This window comes from Salvia splendens, chromosome 8, assembly GCF_004379255.2.
Source record: "Salvia splendens isolate huo1 chromosome 8, SspV2, whole genome shotgun sequence".
In the NCBI taxonomy this organism is placed as follows: Eukaryota; Viridiplantae; Streptophyta; class Magnoliopsida; order Lamiales; family Lamiaceae; genus Salvia; species Salvia splendens.
Window position 1 is genome coordinate 34,150,314 of NC_056039.1, and position 18,920 is coordinate 34,169,233.

Sequence of the window (18,920 nt, forward strand, 5' to 3'; positions counted from 1 at the left end):
GCGATACTAACTGCAAGGAGCTTAAATACACCAATCTATACAGCTGTTTTTAGTTACGAGTTTGTGTATAAAATTATATACTTTTAAATAAACTTGTGATACAAATTTTAATTAAAAAAATATTACTTTAATTGCGTAAAATACAATAGAGTTATATTTTAAGTGCTAATTTGTAGTGATACTAGTCGAAGGAGATTAGATACGCCATCTATACAGCTATATATGACACCATCAAACAAATCTGTCATGTGAATTTTCATAAAAGAGATTGGTATTTAGTTACAAGTAAGGAAATTATCTCTAATTTAATTGTAATATTAGTAATGATTGAAACATATATTGTGAGTAGAGAAAGTAGTCATAATAAAACTGGGTAATACTGTATAAATAAAAATGGATTAAAATTCTTTTACATATGTTATCCATTTTTTTCTTAAAACTTTGTTCACAAACATTTTTATCATTCATATGGTATGGGGAGTATATGTTTTACCATGAATAAGTGACTGGTTTGAGGATCAATCGAAGTTTCAATAAATATTTGTTTTATGTAATTGTACTCGAAGGTAGAAAGACAGTCCTAATGATTTTCGAATGAAATTCTTTGTCAGAAAATTAGAAGATAACCTATTATTTGTTTCTAAGAATAAGCTATATTCAAGAATAATACTTACAGTAATATTTTTCTTTAATTTACAAAATTTTAAAAATTATAGTATCAGCATAGATTGATAAAATTTGTACACTAGTTAGTAGCATTAGAATAAAATTGAAAGGTGGAAAGTTTCAAAGAGCGAAATATTTAATTTGATACAATCTAATAAATGGAGATAGATACAATCATTAACTTTTTTGTTCTAAAAATCCTCATTAAATTTTTAACAACATTCCAAACTCTAATCTTTACCAGCGATGTTCCTATTGAGCATATTATTATTATTACTATTATAGATCTTTTATTATTGATTAAAATAGTAGAATGTAGATTAAATGAGTTGAAATGTTAAATGAGAAAATTCTAAGCACATGGCCTACCACATCTTATTCATTGGTCTTTTTCAATTCAATTTATAAACTTGACTTTGAGGTCATCCTATGACTTAGGTGAAAACAACATTTGGGTTGAAATATCATTATTTTTCAACTATGACCCTAACTATATTAACTATATTTCATACTACATTCAATTTTATGTCACATTATTACTGTTTCTGAACCCTATGCTTGTCCTATCAAAATAAACTATATCTATATGTACTTTTTACATAGTTCCTTTTGTCAATGTGACTCTTTCACATTCCCTATTGCTTCATGTGTCTGTTTGTTATGGATATTTGTCCACAAATTCTAAAGTTTTTCCAAATTTTATATAATTATCTATTTTTTTGGCATAATAACAAATCTTGTGCCATTTTTTTTTGTTACAAAACGCTCAAACTAAAAAGATGACATATAGACAAATGAGAAATTGACGAATAAACAAAAATAAAAGTTCTATTCAGAATATCTAAACAAAAAAAAAACCAATGGACAATCACTAGAAAACAGAAGTAACACAAGAAGTTTTTTTTCAAATGAACTTGAGAAACAATGAACATGCACTAAAACAAGAAATAGAAAAGCTAAAACTCAACTCTTTGACAATCCTAAAATGAAGAGAGACAAAAAAAACAACTAAGAGAGGAGGCCAAGAAACAAAAGACCTTCAAAAAAATGGTTGATTGAACCAAAATTAGCACATTTCTTCAAAAAAGGAAGCTATGCCTCAATAATGAATCCAACTAATCTATGTAGGTGGGAAGAATCTGTTAAGATTGAATGGCAATGTGTAGAACTCCTCGTTTCGATTATCGCCCTTGAACGTCCGGAAGTTCACCCACCATGGCATGCCACGGTCCTTCTTGGACATCTCAACGTCCAGTGTGTTGTCAAGGAACACGGCCACAATCAGCGCGATGGTGGCAGGCGACATGAAGAAGGTGTTGAAGAAGCCGTCGAACTGCATCAAAGAGAAAGCGTTGAAATGCATCTACAGATGACTGTCACGAGTCAATGAAATTCAAAACCACGAGATGAACTTACCCATCCAGCATGTGTGTGGACGAGCCCGTGATCTTTGGTCCAATAGTTGTTGAAAAACTCAGGGATCGAGATGCCAAGGAACATCGAGAGGCCGGTGATCATGAGGTTCCTCATGGAATTCATGTTGGTGAACTGAAGAAACGACAAGCCAACCGAACCTGCAGGGGAAGGGAGAAATACGTGAAGCCTTAGGAGAGTGAACGACGACATCTTAGGAAAGAAAGATCCACGACGCTATCTTACCAACGAGGCCAAACAGAACACAATGTAGTGCAGCAAAGATTGGTAATGGTATGGATGCAAAAACAGCTCCAAATTTCCCTGCATCCACGATTAGTTGAAGTAGAGTTTTTAGCTCTAAAAACATGTACCACGATTTAATCACGATTGCAACATACTAAAAAAGAATGATACGAACCTAATATGGAAAAGAATATCATGAATGCGGCTGAAAGTTGAATGATTCTACGGCTTCCAACTCGAGTCAGTCCAAGAAGGCCCACGTTTTCTCTGAAATGCGCAGTAAGGCTTAGTTTTGTATAGCAGCAACAAACGAAATCAGTAGCATTTCTAGGGTACTTACACTGATACGGTTGAGCCACTGCAGGTGCCAAACAGCCCATCAAGCATTACACTTATGCCCTGCAGAAACGACATAGTTATGAAAAATCGAGATGCCAATTTCAAGATTGTGTCAAATTATAGTACTATATACTTTGAAAATCGACTGTGCATAATGTGTATAGATTGCAAGAAAATGCAAAATAAGCTTTAATTATCACCGTGTAGCATAATTTAAGACGATTTCAGACATTTGAACTTTTGTAGAAGCGTGTGAAATGATTGCATTGTGCAATTATGTGATACTATTTAATCAGTAAATATGGTAAAGATAAGCTTGAGTGTAGAATGGAAGACCTGCCAACCAATGCCCCGACTGAGTACGTAGGCAGGAGGCGGGGTGGCAATTGCGAGACGAGCTGCTGCCTTGTATGCTCCAGTTGACTGTAGATCAAAAGATAATGGATTCACCAAAACCACAATGTAACATTTTCTTATGTTGAAGTTTAACTGAACATAATAAAAATTTGAGCATGAACTAGACGGTATAACGTGGCTTTAACTCGAAAAAATTATTCAAAATTTACCTCAACTATTGAGACAAGAACAGCTGCCACCATGGCAAATGAATAGCCTGCTGAAAAAGTAGGCGCGCCCCACTGCAGAGGATACGGGAACTTAAACCTTAGCAAACCAAACGTCGTTGGTTAGATTCACATCCAAAAAAGGGGGAGAAATATCAAAGTTCACTCAGTCACAACCATGGGGCATTGGTTATAAGACCGGATCTGTCAGTACGACAACTTTTTTGTGTAAGCTCTGGTCTGTCATTGTAAGCTCCACTAACCGTTAACACGAGAGAGTATACCCAAATAATCGAAACACAAATCAATACGGGAAACCTCTGGAAGATTGGGAAGTCCCTCACTATCCTGACATGCTTCATATACTGCAATTCACAAACAGTTAGTTGCGTGAATGTAAGAATGCTAGTTAAGACGAGTCATCTCTAAATGCCTAAAGGTTCAATCACCTGTGACAAGCCAATAACTAGTAAAAGCATCGGCAAACCAATCTCGACACAGTTCCCTAGCTGCAATACAGAATACAAGTGGTGTTAGGAACCGAAGATTAGTGTGCTTATTGCGTGAAATGTGGTGTTTCCGTGAAGAGGGAGTGAAATTACCTCAGGAAATCCTCGTTGGAATAAGCCCAATCCGACTAAGCCAATGACAGGAGCCATTCCGAGAGGACTGAAAAATCTGAAAAGAGACACCCTAACAGTCACAAATGCTTATAAATGCAGATGATTGTTAATTAGTTTTGGACTTCTCGATGAGTATACCGTGAAAATAGGCCCCATAACTGGCTGTAGCCAATAATTATTTGTACGGACGAGGCGATAATTAAAGCTCCCTGTATGGCTTTCATGGTGTGTATAAATTGCTGCAATACATGCGGACATTAGTGCAAGCTTAAATGCCTCAAAAAAAGACTAATCGAGTCAGTTTACATAGCAAAACATGGTTCAAGATAAGAGAGAAAGGATTAGACTGCCTTGAGTGAAAACAAGAAACACGTGGCAGCTTACATCATGAGGCTTATCGAACGGTTTCAGTGACACGTCATTAATAATATACGCTATGGGAACGATATAAGTGAAGGAGCCTCCAACAATGGCAGGTAATCTGGTCCCGAATAGTGACTGAAGAAGTGTATTGATGCCAGATACGAAAAGCAAAGTTTGCACGACAAGTGCTTTATCAGCCTGTTTCAACATCAAAAGCCTTTAATTAGCAAAAGGGATTTAATCAAAGACAAGAATAAGAAACACATTAAGTGTCATAGATGGATCTTTGCCATCTATAAAGCAGGATCGTGATAGAACGACAAAAACCACATGAGTTTTGTTATAGTAAACTGCAATAATACAATCGAGTGTATTGATTCCAGATACAACAAGCAAAGTTTGCACGACACGTGTTTTATCACCCTGTTCGAACATCAAAAGTATTTAATTTCGCAAAAGGGGACTGAAGTGAAGATCAATAAATACATTACGTGCCATAAATGGATCTTTCCCATCTATAAAGCAGAAATCGTGATAGAACAATTACAAGCACACGAGTTTTATTATACACTAAAGTCACCAAACATATTAAACTGCAATATTACAAACAATTTTAAAAAATTCCTAACTTGAAAAACAGTGAGAATTGGCTTACATCTGATCCGCCCATCAATGGGACGAGAAATGATGGTATCATCACACTTCTTCCGACCACTAGTATGTAATTTTGAAACGCTAGCAGGACCGTCTCAGCTGCATACAGTAAACAAGAGTGAGAGAAAGAATAAAGAAACTCTCAGCCAAATAAGATCGAGTGAGTAAGAGTTGATTCGGTTCCTCTTATGCTACATGTAGCCCTCACATTCACTTAATCATGGTGGCTTGAAGAGGACTTGTTCTAAGTCCCAACATCTAAACAGACACCAAGCATACTAAATGCAGTATCATTCAACAAGTAACCAGGAAAACAGAAGCACCAATAAACAAATGCTTGATATCAAAATCTTCAGGTAGGCAAAAGATGTCTTAAACTCCATAACATTTAAAGCATAATTTCATTAACTGGTTTTGCATAAAACAGGAAATCCAGTTTCTGAATGAGAAATGAGCATGAATTTTTTAAAAAGAATTCCAATTCCACACTTAAAATCTGCTGTAATTATAAACCTAGTTCCTCACCATACGATGACTATATGAAAAATGTTTTCAGCACAATAGAAATGTGGGATCTTTCTTGGTAAATCCAGATATGGAAATCATGCCAACATAGAAATAATAACAATGGCAATTAATTAAAAACACCACAACCACCAAAAAGCAAAAAAAAATACAACTCTTAAGAGAAACGCACACAAACACAGATGAAGTAGTAAAACTCATACAAGCCAAAAACTCAACAAAATTAATCCCATTTAGACACTACAATTCCTGTTTTTCCAAGACAAACAATTGAATGAACACCACTTCAATAAAAAAATCCATTCTTTTTACCCCACTACCACATGCTATGACAACCAAATGCAGAAGCAAAACCCACAAAATATTTACAAGGCATAAACTAAAAAGATCACATTTTTAGACCAATACAGTCATGCTACTCAGTGTGTGAGCTGTGTGAAGAAAAACGGTACGACACATACGCCATGGGGGATTGGAATCAATGCAGTACTCAAGGTCCTGCAGCTGGTCCATGGGAGGGTGAGTGATGTCACCCATTAGTGTGTGTGACTGTGTGCGGGAGTGATAGAGCAACACAGAGAGAAGTAGGAAAATCTATGGAGCAATTAAGAAGCGGCGAGTAAGAGAAGAGAATAAAAGTTGAGTAAAATATTGGTACAAACACCTAAATTTATAGTAGTATATGAGTACAGGTGTGCATATTTTAATGTAAGTACTTTATTTTATTTTTGAGAGAGAGAAGAATAAATGTTAATGAAGGTGAAGATGCAGCATTTGCTCGTACACATCAGCGGTGAATAAAGGTTGCATCTTTATTTATTTTTTGGGGAAAAGATTACATTTTTTAAATTTTGTTCAAACAATTTGTTCGTTGTTTTGTTTGTTTTTGCCCATTATTCATAGTCTTATTTATAATTTTTGCCATGTATGTATGCAAAATATTGCAATGACGTCTTACATTGAATGCAATTTTTTGAGCATTCATTTCGATATAATTTTCTCTTTAGATGGGAAACCAATCTGTGGTGGTGCGGTGGTGGCAAAGTTGGCGCATTAGCCTAGCTGTTGATGGCTGAATTGGCATGTATTTGAATTTCAATGATATGAAGATTGAATTTGGATGATTCTTTAATTTTGCGCAATTTATGAAATCGACACATGTGTTTGAGATCTACGATGTAATTTGTCGTATATGGTTTATAAATATTGGTACGTAATCGCAAAGCTTCTTATTCGAATTTCAACGATACTTTTAGGTGGAGAGATCAAGATTAAGTTTGAATGATACTTTAGTTTTGCGCGAATTTGTGAAATCAGCGCACATTGTGTCTAGGAATCTGCGTTGTGATTTGTCCTATATGGTTTATAGACATTGGTACGGAATCGCAAAGCTTCTTGTTTGAAGTTTTCCATGTGTGGTTTTTCGTGTATGGTTTACGGACTTTGGTACAGAAAATATTTATTTATAGTTGATTTAATTAAATATTTGTCGCATACGACTCAATTTTGGTATTATTTATTTATTTATTTATTATCTCAACTATAAATTTATTTAATTTTGTCTTACATCGAGTTTTGTCGAGAAACATGTTTTACGAGGAGTCTAGTCAGATTTTCGATGCCTCATATATTTAAACAAGAACTCAATATATCTCCAAAGTTGAAAACATTTTTAAAATAAATTAAAATTAAGGCAATGAACTGAAATTGAAATCATAAACTACCAAATTTAATAAAATTACCAAAACTATTAATTTTTAAAAAGTATTAAAACACTTTTTATTATACATCATACTTAACAAATGTTATTTAATATCCATGATGAAAATAAAATTATAGATTAAGTACAGCATTCTATTCAAATTTTGCTCGATTTAGAAATGTACTCCTTGGTAGATATTGGAAGCTGATGGTATTTAAGTGTGAAATGAATCCATGAAATTATTTGATTTAAGGTTTTTCAAATGGTATTCAAAGTGCTTAACTGTACAGATATACTCATTCAGTTATACACACTCATCTTTTTATTAAAGTTATTATAAACACGACAAATAGTTATATATAGAAAATTGCATTTACATTATAGAAAATTGCATTTACATTACATTCCAAAGTAGGAAAAAACATTTAAAATCCCTGCATAAAAGGCCAAACGGATAGATAAAAAGAGTGATGCTAATCACATGTTCGATTTTCATTGTTATGATTAGAGTGATGCTAATCACATGTTTGATTTTCACTATTGCTCATAAAAAGATAGTATAATTATTTATTCTTATCTCTTATTTGGTTTTTTCCAAAAAATACTTGGTACAATACATCTCACGCTGTTAAATGGTGAAAAAATTATAACTGTCCATTCCACATTCAATTACTTCCCTCCACCCCCACAATAATTATCACTCGTATTGTGGGCGCTAGTTTAAGAAATATAAAGAATAATTGGTTAGAAAAGTTAGTGGAATATGAGACCCACTTTTTTATATTGTTTTATAATAAAACGTGAGTGAAGTGAGTTAGTGGAATGTGAGACCTACTTACTATTTATGGTAAAAATGAAGTGTGACAATTATTGTGGGATGAACCGAAATGGAAAAGAGTGACAATTATTATGGGACGGAGGGAATATATGATTAATTTAATTCTAGATAAAGTTTATATTAGCTATATTGTATCTTAATATTATTTTACCTAACGAACCGAACACCTTCTGAATGGTTGTTTTAGCGCTATCCGCATAAAAGAATTTTAGATTATTTTTCTTAGATATTAATTTCATTTATAAAATTTAAATTTTAGATTTTAAACTATTGATAAATTAATAGATAGAATAATTAAAACTTTCTTTGTTTTAGTGAATTTTTAAACTCAATAGTAGAACATTTTAACGAATAAAATGAAGGTATATTTTGTCCATAATATAAATAGAATATAAAGTATTTTTTATTGAAACAAATCGAAAAGGAAATATGAAAATCTTGTGGATTGTGTACTGTGTATAGCGTGTGTTGTGTTTATTGTAAAATTAATTCGTAAGGAACCGATTTAAAAATAAAATTTATGCCTTCAGCTCTTTTTTAAAACAATTTAGTGAAATTAGTGAATATTTCATTTGTAGAATAACATCCAACATTACCCCAAAACTAGATTTAGAAAAAGGCAAAAGGCCGACGATTCTGACGGGCCCTCTCCACAATATTGGCCCAAATGATTCTCTGTCTGTCGCCACTTATAAGTTCAACAAAATACTCCAACCATATATAAATGCTATCTTTTTTTTAAATTGTTAACTTACTAACTCATCAACGTAGTTTATTAAAAATATACACGATAGTATTAAAATATTAACATATATTTGTGTTGACATTTTAATAAACCGTAATGATATTTAAATATCAATATCAACATAATGTATTAAAATATTAAACTTAAGTTTATATTGATATTTCAGTATCATCGTGTTGACATATTTAATATATTGCATTGATGAGTTAGCAAGTTAGCAACTTAAGAAAATTTAGCAACGGATCACACCACACTCCCTTTGTTCCTAAAAAATATAAATATTTAATTCAACCCAAATTTTAATATACTATAATTGATAAAGTATAAAAGAGAAAAATAAATACTAGTAGTGTAAGTGTATTAGAGGAGAATGAGCTCTAGATCATTAGTAGTATAGTGTAACGGTATAAAATGATATGTAGGGATAATATGTTGTTTAACTATTTCAAAGTTAGAAAGTTCATATTATTTAGGAAGAGACTAATAAGGAAATAGTTCATATTTTCCAGGAAGAGAAAGAATAATAGTAAGCTAACATGTTATTTAATACTCACTTCGTCTAATAAAAGCATGCACACTTTCTATTTTCGTTCGTCCCATAAAAGTATGGATATTTTCATTTACGAAAGTTGTCTCTAACTCATTACCTATATACATCAATTTATTTACAACTTATACCACTATGACTCACCATTACAACTCATTAAACACTTAGGGCTCGTTTGCTAAGAAAGATGGGATATAAGAAGATTTGCAAAGTAAGATAAGAAATGCGAGCTTCGTGTCAAGATAAGCTTAAATGAGGGTTTTTTCGTTGTTGTTTGGTAGACAAAAAATGAGGTAGAAATGCTATCCGACCAAATTTGTGAGATACATATCTTTATATTTTAATGAAAAAACTACGGGCTTGGATGGTCATAGAGGATAACACAGGCTTACATGATAGGTTAACTATGATACCAAGCATCTGGAAATAGTCATATACGTATCTATATCTAGGCATTACTAACTTATCAAACAGGTCCTTAATAATAATGTAGATTCTAATTATACACTAATAAACACCAATAATAATGTAGATTCTAATTATACACTAATTCACCTGCTATTTCAGCTGCACATAAAATATAGAATGGAGGGAGTAATCATTATCATTATTTTTATTTTATTTTGGGTAACGAATCAAACAACCAAATACCCCAACAATGTCTTTCTTCAAACATACTAGTACTACTAAACTAACATAACATGATATTTTAATCATCAGCAACACTATCGTAATTTGTGAACACGATTGGGACATAATGTTCTAATTATTTTTGAAATTAAATCATCCGTGAATATGAGTTGTTATTTATGAAATACTCCATATCTTAATGAAATACTAATATTTTTCACTACAAAAAAGGCATATGATCCGATTTATAAGACATATAATTCGGATTTATTCAATGCTACACTTGTTCGTACATCCTAAACTCAAGGAAATAACTCAACTTTCTTCAGTCAACATCTCTCATATCATCAATCTTCTTACATATCTCTTCCCCTATCGTTCTCTCTCTTATCCACAATGCCAAGCAAGCTCAAGAAGGCCATTGCTGTCGTGAAAGACCAAACCAGCATCAGCCTCGCCAAGGTCTCAAGCAAGGACTCCGCCAACCTCGAGGTCGCGATACTCAAGGCCACGAGCCATGAGGATGTCCCCATCAACGACAAGTACGCCTATGAGGTCCTTCGGCTCGTGTCCTCCAACAAGATCCACGCGGCAGCCTGTGCACGTGCCATCGGCAAGCGCATAGGCCGCACGCGCAACTGGATCGTCGCCCTGAAATCCCTGATGCTTGTCCTCAGGATCTTCCAGGACGGCGACCCTTATTTCCCGCGCGAGGTCCTCCATGCGATGAGGCGCGGTGCTAAGATCCTCAACCTCTCGAGCTTCCGCGACGACTCCAACTCGAGCCCGTGGGACTACACCTCCTTCGTCCGCACCTTCGCCCTCTACCTCGACGAGCGCCTCGAGTGCTTCCTCACGGGGAAGCTCCAGTGCCGCCAGGCGCTAGATGGGGCCGCTGAGGCCTCCTCGGTCTTCCAGCGGAGCCGGAGCAAGATCATCAGCGCGGCCGAGCCGGTCCGGGACATGAAGCCCGCGATGCTCCTCGACAAGATGTCGTATTGGCAGCGACTTCTTGATCGAGCCCTGGCTACACGGCCGACAGGGTGCGCTAAAGAGAACCGGCTCGTCCACGTGGCGCTCTACGCCGTGCTTAAGGAAAGTTTCGATCTTTACAAAGATATATCCGAAGGGCTTTCCCTCATTCTTGATAGCTTCTTCCATTTGCAATACCAAAATTGTGTCTTAGCATTCCAAACATGTATCAAAGCTGTGAAGCAATTTGAAGAAGTCTCTTCTTTCTTCAGCCTTTGCAAAAGCTTAGGCATCGGAAGAACCTCCGAGTATCCGATCATACAAGCGATCTCTGACGAATTGATTGAATCTCTTCAAGAATTCATGAAAGATAAATCCTCGTTCACCAACAAGCCGATGGTCCCTAACCATATGGCCGCCCCAGCGCCTCCGGCACCCGCGCCGTTGCGGACTAGGTCGGCCCGGGGCCAGAGCTACGGCGCGCAGTCGGACTTCTCGGTAACGACGGACGGCTTCTCGGACGAGGGCTCCGAGGCCGGGTCACACGCACCGAGCGCCTCAATTGATGACCTAATCCGGGGGGCCGGGACGTGGAAGAGCCGTGGAATCTCGATTGATCTCGAGGCGTATTCGTCGTTCAAGCCAGACGATGCGTTTGGGGTGAGCGACTCTGGCTCTAGCCGATCGCTGCCGGTGACGAGCTCCGGCCTCGATATGATGTCGGTCGACGACTGGTCAACGGAGGACGAGGACGAAGACGAGGACCGGAATAAGGGCCGCCGGCGGAGGGAGAAATTGGGGACATTGCTATCGAAGAACTGGGAAACTGTGCTAGCTGAATCAGCACAAGCACCACCGGCGGGGATGACGCCGATGCCTCTTATCGACATTAACTCAAACACCTTCTGTGCATATTCTGAAAACTCGCCGTTAGCGACGGGGGTCGAGCAGGATTTCGTCCTATTTGAGGTGGCGGGGTCGGAACCGCAAACGCCGGCTAGTCAGCACTACAATCCGTTTCTAGAGGACATGACGGAAATGGCGGAAGCGGCGGCGACTCCGACGTTTCAAGCGACGCCGACGTTTTCTGCGGAGAATCCGAATGTGGGTTTGATTGAAGATGATCCTTTTGATTCTTGGGCTGATTTTCCCGGCGCTCAAGGTGCCGGCGCCGGTGACGGCGGGGATGAGCAGAATTTGAAGGAGCAGCAAGAGCTGTGGCTGCAAAATCAGAACAAGATTTTAGATAAGAATTGTTAGGTTAGTTATTATGTAGTGTGGATTATTTGTCATATGTAATTTCCGTTTTACAAAATTTTAGTCTCAGACTTACAATTTTCTTTTTTTGACTGTAGATTGTAGTGACTAAGGAATTGCATTCTTTTAAATTCCAGAAATGTATAGTAGTACTGGTAGTTATTAAGGTGTTATGTAAAAAGTGCATTCTTTCAGAAAATTTTACAAAAGCAAACAAATTACTACTATTATTATTAAATACTTATAATTGGTGTTTTCATCTTGAGATACTAATAAATAAGAAAATCAAAACCTCATTTTTATAAGAGACCAAGACTCTTAACCAAAAACATTATCACTATATCTATCTAAACGATTAATTTTCATTCGACTCAATCATATTTCAATACAATATTATACTAGACACATAAGTTATTAACATTTCTCAATAATCATTGATCAACAAATGCATTACTTCGTTTACAAATTACGGATGAAACATCATGAGACTAGTGGATGAAACATCATGAGACTAGTGGGGACGAACACAATGAAAAAACCATCGTCGACTTCGAAGACAAAGGCCGCTGGCAATAGACAACAAATAGAAAATTAAAGTAAACTCAACCAAAAAATGTAATTTTAAAGTTGAATTTACTAAAAAATTATTAACACTCATAGGCCAACAATGAGATCGATCCACCATCCGAATTTCGACCAGATCCACCATTGGATAAAGACATTATTTGTCTATATATATAGGTAGAAGATATATATTTCTGAACTTAGCTTGAATACATCAAACATAGAAGATCTCAACGGGTAACAATATTTATAGTAGTGTGTATAAGTGTATAACTGATAATTTCCGATATTATCCACAGATTTCTCCATATAATAATCGCGCGGGAGAGTAAGACAAAATCCCATATTTGCCCTTAACTGAAACCGGTTCAGTTGAGCAACGACTTCCCTCCTCTCTCTCTTAAATAACAGCGCAATATACTTTCCCTGATTTTCCGACGATCCACAATCGAATTTACTTCTCTCTCTACAAAAATTTGCAATCTTCATCTCCTATATTTTCTCTCCACACACATTAATGGCAGGCCTTCAATACCTCCTGAAGCTAAGAAGCTCGATTCTCACCATCTAATTCAGCTCTAACCGTAAAAACAGATATCTGATTTAAGGTTGATGAAGCTTGTAATCGGTGTTTGCTGTTCCGATCGTTCGTGCCGAGCAATACTCTTATGGAATTCTCCTGAAATCGAGCTGCCTTTCGTTTATTCAGGTAATTTTGATTCGAGAAAGTTCTCCTTAGGTTATTTTCTTTGTTTTAAATAGATATGTGGTTGAACTTGTGGTGATAGGAGGAACTTTGAAAGAGAAGCGGGGATTTAGGGATCGTTTTTCGAGTAATGGCGAAAGGGGAAGAGGAACGCTGCGTCTTTCCCTTGACGAGTTTGCAGATCGGGTAAATGATTAGCTTTGTTTAATTAGTTGCAGCTGAATTTGGATTTTGGAAACTGTTTTGTTGATTTTTCCTTGAATCCAGACGTTTCAATCATGAACTCGCTATTTTAGCTACTTGTGAATGTTCATGTTTAGCATGATGATGAATTTCGTGCATGATTGTAGAATGTTAATTTTTGAGGAAAAAATGGTTTCTGGTCTTTTTAAGGAAAATATTATGTAGGGAGGAAAAGTTTGAGAAAACAGATTACAAAGATCTAAATATTTAGAAATCATTTTCCTTCAAAAAACAATACTATTAGGGTGTGTATGATTATATGCATTCAACAATAATCATGGCAGCATATTTCTCAAAATTTCTGAAAATTGAATATGCAAATCATGAAAATCTCACATTCACTGCTATGGAAACTTTTTTCTGTTTGAATTCCATTTCCTGGATACATTGTGTATGTGTGTGTGTGTTCATCCTAGCTCAGTATTCTGAGTAATTTCTCTAGACAATTCTGTAAACTGTAAAATATGAGGGTCCATATGTTTTGTGCAGGGATTTGCAGTCCTACCTTTCACATCTCCACCTATTTCTAGCCAATGAAAGTGGGAATTTCTACATCTTGGTGGATAATAGGCCATGGTTGAAAGATCTCGCATCTCTGTCTACTCATTGGTGGCAATTGATGGTCACTAAGGTTGCCAAAATAATTATGTTTCATTGTAATAAGCGCGATCAAGTAACATAAGTTCAATCAAGACCTGTTTTTCTCTAATGAACTTCTCATAATTCTACAGTCCAGGTTGTCCCCATTTGCGAACACAAGGGGCATAAAGGAAAGCAAGTTGGCTGAAGAACTTCCAGAGTTGCAGGCTTCTTCCCCACCACCTACCAGAAGACAAAGAGTCCTACAAGAGTGGTTTCATGTCATCGATGCTATGGTTGTATCTAGGAAGGATGCTTTGCTTCCTGTAAAGAAGCTTACAAACACATTGATTTCAAATGGCCTGATACAGAGAACTATGTACGGATTCATTGTGTTTGAGGTTGCATTGATTAATGTTCGTGGAATCAACTATTATAATGAGCTTCAGGTAGTGATTGCAGAGACTCACTTTAGTTACTAAGGGCTTGCCTGAAATCTGTTTTTTCACTTCTTGTTTGTCATCTTCAGACAGACACATCACTTGCTATAGAGGCTAAGACTATGCGGAGATGGGAATTTGACAGTATAGCACAAGCTGACAGGAGCATTGCCTCGTGGTTTCCAGGGACAATTAAAGAACAGATTCTTTTGAAGGAGCATCTGGATGCCACACTAGGTATTTGTTACAACCAGAAACAGCAACTGCATTCGATATTCTTGCATGATTTCTTTCTTTCATTTCAATATGATTTTTGGTGTCTAAAAATCTCTTAGGTATATATTGACTCATGTCCAATTCTCTTTCCATCATTTGTTTTTCAGCAAATCTTCAGGGCATTTTTTTGTTTCTTGGTAATCACTAATATCTTTATTTCTTCCAAATTCAGAACTCCTTAACATGCTTCTTGATAGTCCAAGGCCTTCATCCATTTTCTACTACCGCCCAACTTGTTTAGAATTAGCAGAACAAAATATATGAATGTGATAACACTTTATAATATTTGTCTCATGTTACATCACTGATTGGGGTTGTTCCAGGAGAGGTTTACTATGATGCTCAAGAAAGTTTCCTGAAGGATTTTGATCCAAATGGGAACGAAACTTCCAGTGATGTAACATCTGCTGGGTGTGATACTCCCTGCTCTCCTGATAATACTCCTAGTGTGTGTCCAGATAAGACTGAGATTATCAAGGAGACACACCATATGTCCCCTACCCCTGACGAGCCTCCCAAAAGGTGGAAACTTTTCCCCTCTATTCACTATCAAGCTGAGAGCATTAATAGCTCTGGAGAGGCAGACCGTGACCTGAATGGAGTCTGTTCGAAGACCTCTGATGTAAGTGACTGTGAAGAAAAAATCGAGGTCACAATCTATCGTGATGTTTTGATTCTATTCAAGTTCAGTGATCCCTATCTCCCCTTCAAGTTAAAGGACATAATAATGTCAAAACTAAGGCTACTTACCCTACTTGAAGCTGGACTTCCATCTTGGGTCATTTTCCTGCAGTCTTACCCAGGATTTTGCCGGATATATAGGCCGTGGATGTGCCCATTGGCACGAGGTCTATACGTTTTTATCTCAGTTGTCACTGTCCTCATTGGATTTTATGACTTGTACAAGAATGTACCTATGCTTAAGGCGACCGTTTCTAGAATGTTCGGACCCCTTTTCGACTGGATAGACGCGTGGGAAATGACTTCAAGGATCCAATATTTAGGAACCATGCTGTTTCTTCATAACTTCCAAAAGGCCATGAACTGTTTCCTTACAGCAACAAGGACCCTTCTCTCCATCCTCACTTTCTTTTTTGCACCATTGGCTCGACCCTTTGCTGAGCTCTTGGAACTCTTCTCCCCCCTTTGGAATCTGTTCTTACCATTAGCACAGGATTTCTTCTCGGTGATTTGGACAGTGGTAGAGTCTTCCTTCACGATGATAGGTGACATTTTGGAGATGTTCCTGCTGCCTGTGTGGTACTTATTCAATGTAGCTTGGAATGTTGGTAAGAACAGAAGCTTCTTTACAATCAATTCATCCTTTTCTACATAACGGACACATTCTTAAATCTTTTCGATTTGTTGCTTGCAGCAATGAAATTCGTTTATCCTGTAGCATGGATATTTATCTACGCTCCACTTAAGCTGCTGTTCGGATTCTGCCGCATTCTCTCATCGTCTTGTATGGTCTTATACGCCTTGTTTAGAGACATGTGGATGTCTACAAGAAGCATATTTAGGGTGACGAAGAGTGTCCACTCAACAGTGAGCACAGTTGAGATTTCAATGTGGCGTTCTCTTTGGCATGACCTTTTCTCTCAGGTGGTTTACCATAGCACTGAAATGTGTAAATACTGCAGTGTTTGCATATTTGATCTGCTTTGCAGCTTTTGACCTTTTATTTTGTACTATTTCCTTTGATCAGATTTTTCGTGCTCTCCGCAGTATTCTCCGCGGTTTAGTGGCTATCCTCGCTGCCTGCAATAGGCACCGGCTCAGGTACAACTTATATAGGTATATCAGTTGATTCTAGGGCTGCAAACGAGCCAGGCCCACCTGAACACTAGCAAACTCAAGCTCAATCTCACCATGTTTGGCTTTTACTTAGGCTTGACCTTGATAGAGATTAAGTTTCAGTTTGTCTTGGATAAAGATAAATAGGTTTGAGCTGGATTAGTAATGACTCGTTTATCATCTTAATCGAGTTTTTAGCTTGAGAGGTGTACAAGTAACTTTAAGGTCAAGCTGTCAAGTGTATTGTTAAATGGCAAGTTTTGATCTCATTAGGCACATAACATTGGATAAAAATTTGAATTCGAGCTTGTGAACATGAATAAAAATTGGGCTGATCTTGAGCTCGGTAAAAAAAATATATCGATGTTAGCCATCACAAAATTTTCAAGCACAAAGCCTATCCAGTCTTACGGATGCAGTCTGTTAGCTCTTCGGACGAACACTAGCCTCATTGTTCTGACTATTTTTTTTGCAAATGCAGTATCTATAATCATGTGAGTGAGTTCACAAAAAGATCATTAAGAGCCACAAGGAGTGCGTGGCCTCAAGAAAAAGCTGAGATAAGTGTAAGTCCCCTAAAGCCCTTCCGTATAAGATTGTGCAGAAGTATATTCTGATTTATGCATATCATGTGGCAGTTGTTGACCCAAGATTCGAATGACAGTGCTCTTCCCTGGAAAGAGTCCTCCTATATAGTGAAGAAGTCCGAGAAGGACTTGTAACATTTCTATCAAAGGTAAACACATAAAGCTATCTTCGATTGCTAACTGTGGCCAAAACTAGTACACAAACTTATGGTCCAAGTAGAACTAAGATTCCATAACTAACTAGGAGTTGTTACGTTGCATTTAAATTACCTTCTCTAGGTAGACTTCTACGCACTAAAAATAAGCAGATTTATCCTTTTTCGACATTAGAGAAAGGTGCATTGTGAATAACACAAAAGAGAATGCACATGGAAAGATGAGGGAGTGCATAGTGAAAAGTAACCTGTCATTATCTTCTCCTTTTCTTATCACCCATTAACCAGTTGAGTTCTGCAGTCAATATAAAGTTTCATCCAAGACGAAGACCCGTTCAGCAGAATTATCAGTAAAGAATGTATGTGCATTTGGTGATTATTCATAACTAAGAAAGGTATCATCCTCTGAACTACAGAAGCACTATATTAGAACAAGTTATCATTTGTTCATTACTATGCACATAGAAAAACTGGATAGAGCTTATGAGCATTGCTGAAAGAGTACTGACAGTAGCGTTGAGAGAGAAGCCTTCTTGAACTAATAGATTTTCTACAGATCCCAAACAATCATTTTACTTTACAGTACAGAGACAGATCAGCTTAGAGAAGGAAGCGAAAACTTTGCTCTGGAAACGTCGTGCTTGGTGCTCAATAAATTTCGATAGCGATGTTTGTGCACTAGTTGAAGAAATGAAACAACTTTTTACACCTCTTGGAAACTGAGAATGACTTAGGCAAGTTCTTGAAGGACGATGCTGTCGAACGTCTCCATAAACCTGTGCTCCGAAACTCTTGGGTTGGCTGCTACGAACCGCTGGTACTTATAAACACAGGAGTCAGGCACCATCTCTGTGATTTTCTCAATTTAGTACTAATATCTGCAACTGAGTAGGTAGCTAGTTATTCTATGTATAGATCATGTATAATCATGTATAGATGATTCTTGACATCTAAAATTCTGAAAACTGAAGTAAACAGTATTTACCTGAATTGGGCCTGAAATCTCAAGTTTACTAAATTGGACTTTTTAATGAAATGGCCCATGTGATATCACTAGTTGTATATTTATGCAGATGACAAATACTAAACGTTGGTACTACTTTATAATCAATTAACATTAATTAGAATTATTTTATATAATTGTCATAAACTTAGTTTTGAATAATACTCCTAAAAAACTAGTAAATTTTAATTATGATTCTTTATATTATAACAATTTGAGTTAATTGGTACAACAACTACAATGTACTCTTACTTTCAGTTTAAGCACACATAAAATATATTTATCGCATTGTAGCTTCATTCATTTGACGTTCCACCTAAAAAACAAGTATTACGTGCTATCCTAGGCAGACTCGATACATCAACTGTTCAATTAAACGAATTTGCAATGTACGAAACTTTAATAAATCAAAGTACTAAGGTCGGATCAATGCATACCATATTTTTTTTGACACGAGTCATAAAACTCACCATATTTTTTTTGACAC

At 36.5% G+C, this 18,920-nt stretch overlaps 3 protein-coding genes across 10 annotated transcripts; 2 read left to right on the forward strand and 1 right to left on the reverse strand.

Annotated features, from left to right (window-relative positions):
• Positions 1–1,534: 1,534 nt before the first annotated feature.
• LOC121743219 (nucleobase-ascorbate transporter 1-like) lies at positions 1,535–6,012 on the reverse strand. Its single transcript, XM_042136456.1, has 14 exons — positions 5,854–6,012; positions 4,869–4,966; positions 4,235–4,411; positions 3,989–4,089; positions 3,830–3,905; positions 3,677–3,736; positions 3,405–3,592; positions 3,231–3,327; positions 3,001–3,087; positions 2,666–2,724; positions 2,501–2,592; positions 2,326–2,403; positions 2,083–2,240; positions 1,535–1,999 (listed from the first exon to the last, which is right to left on the reverse strand). Exons 1-14 carry the CDS (start codon positions 5,927–5,929, stop codon positions 1,787–1,789), a joined length of 1,560 nt encoding a protein of 519 aa, XP_041992390.1. The 5' UTR covers positions 5,930–6,012; the 3' UTR covers positions 1,535–1,786.
• A 4,009-nt stretch (positions 6,013–10,021) lies between these two features.
• LOC121743036 (clathrin coat assembly protein AP180-like) lies at positions 10,022–12,148 on the forward strand. The gene has a single exon (XM_042136215.1). The coding sequence runs from the start codon at positions 10,251–10,253 to the stop codon at positions 12,084–12,086; it is 1,836 nt and encodes a 611-aa protein (XP_041992149.1). The 5' UTR covers positions 10,022–10,250; the 3' UTR covers positions 12,087–12,148.
• An 885-nt stretch (positions 12,149–13,033) lies between these two features.
• LOC121745399 lies at positions 13,034–18,466 on the forward strand. 8 transcript variants are annotated; one of them, XR_006038819.1, is made up of 12 exons: positions 13,034–13,356; positions 13,436–13,539; positions 14,086–14,227; positions 14,328–14,624; positions 14,705–14,852; positions 15,215–16,180; positions 16,267–16,496; positions 16,600–16,673; positions 17,170–17,254; positions 17,327–17,424; positions 17,732–17,825; positions 17,987–18,466. XR_006038819.1 is itself a non-coding variant. In XM_042139282.1 (11 exons), the coding sequence occupies exons 2-10, from the start codon at positions 13,484–13,486 to the stop codon at positions 17,408–17,410; spliced, it is 2,082 nt and encodes a 693-aa protein (XP_041995216.1). In that variant the 5' UTR covers positions 13,034–13,356; positions 13,436–13,483; the 3' UTR covers positions 17,411–17,424; positions 17,732–18,466. The 8 variants fall into 8 exon arrangements, 4 of the variants coding, with proteins under 4 accessions (XP_041995216.1, XP_041995219.1, XP_041995220.1 ...); XR_006038820.1 differs by having other exon boundaries at positions 17,353–17,424; XR_006038817.1 differs by having other exon boundaries at positions 17,327–17,825.
• The last annotated feature ends 454 nt before the right edge of the window (positions 18,467–18,920 follow it).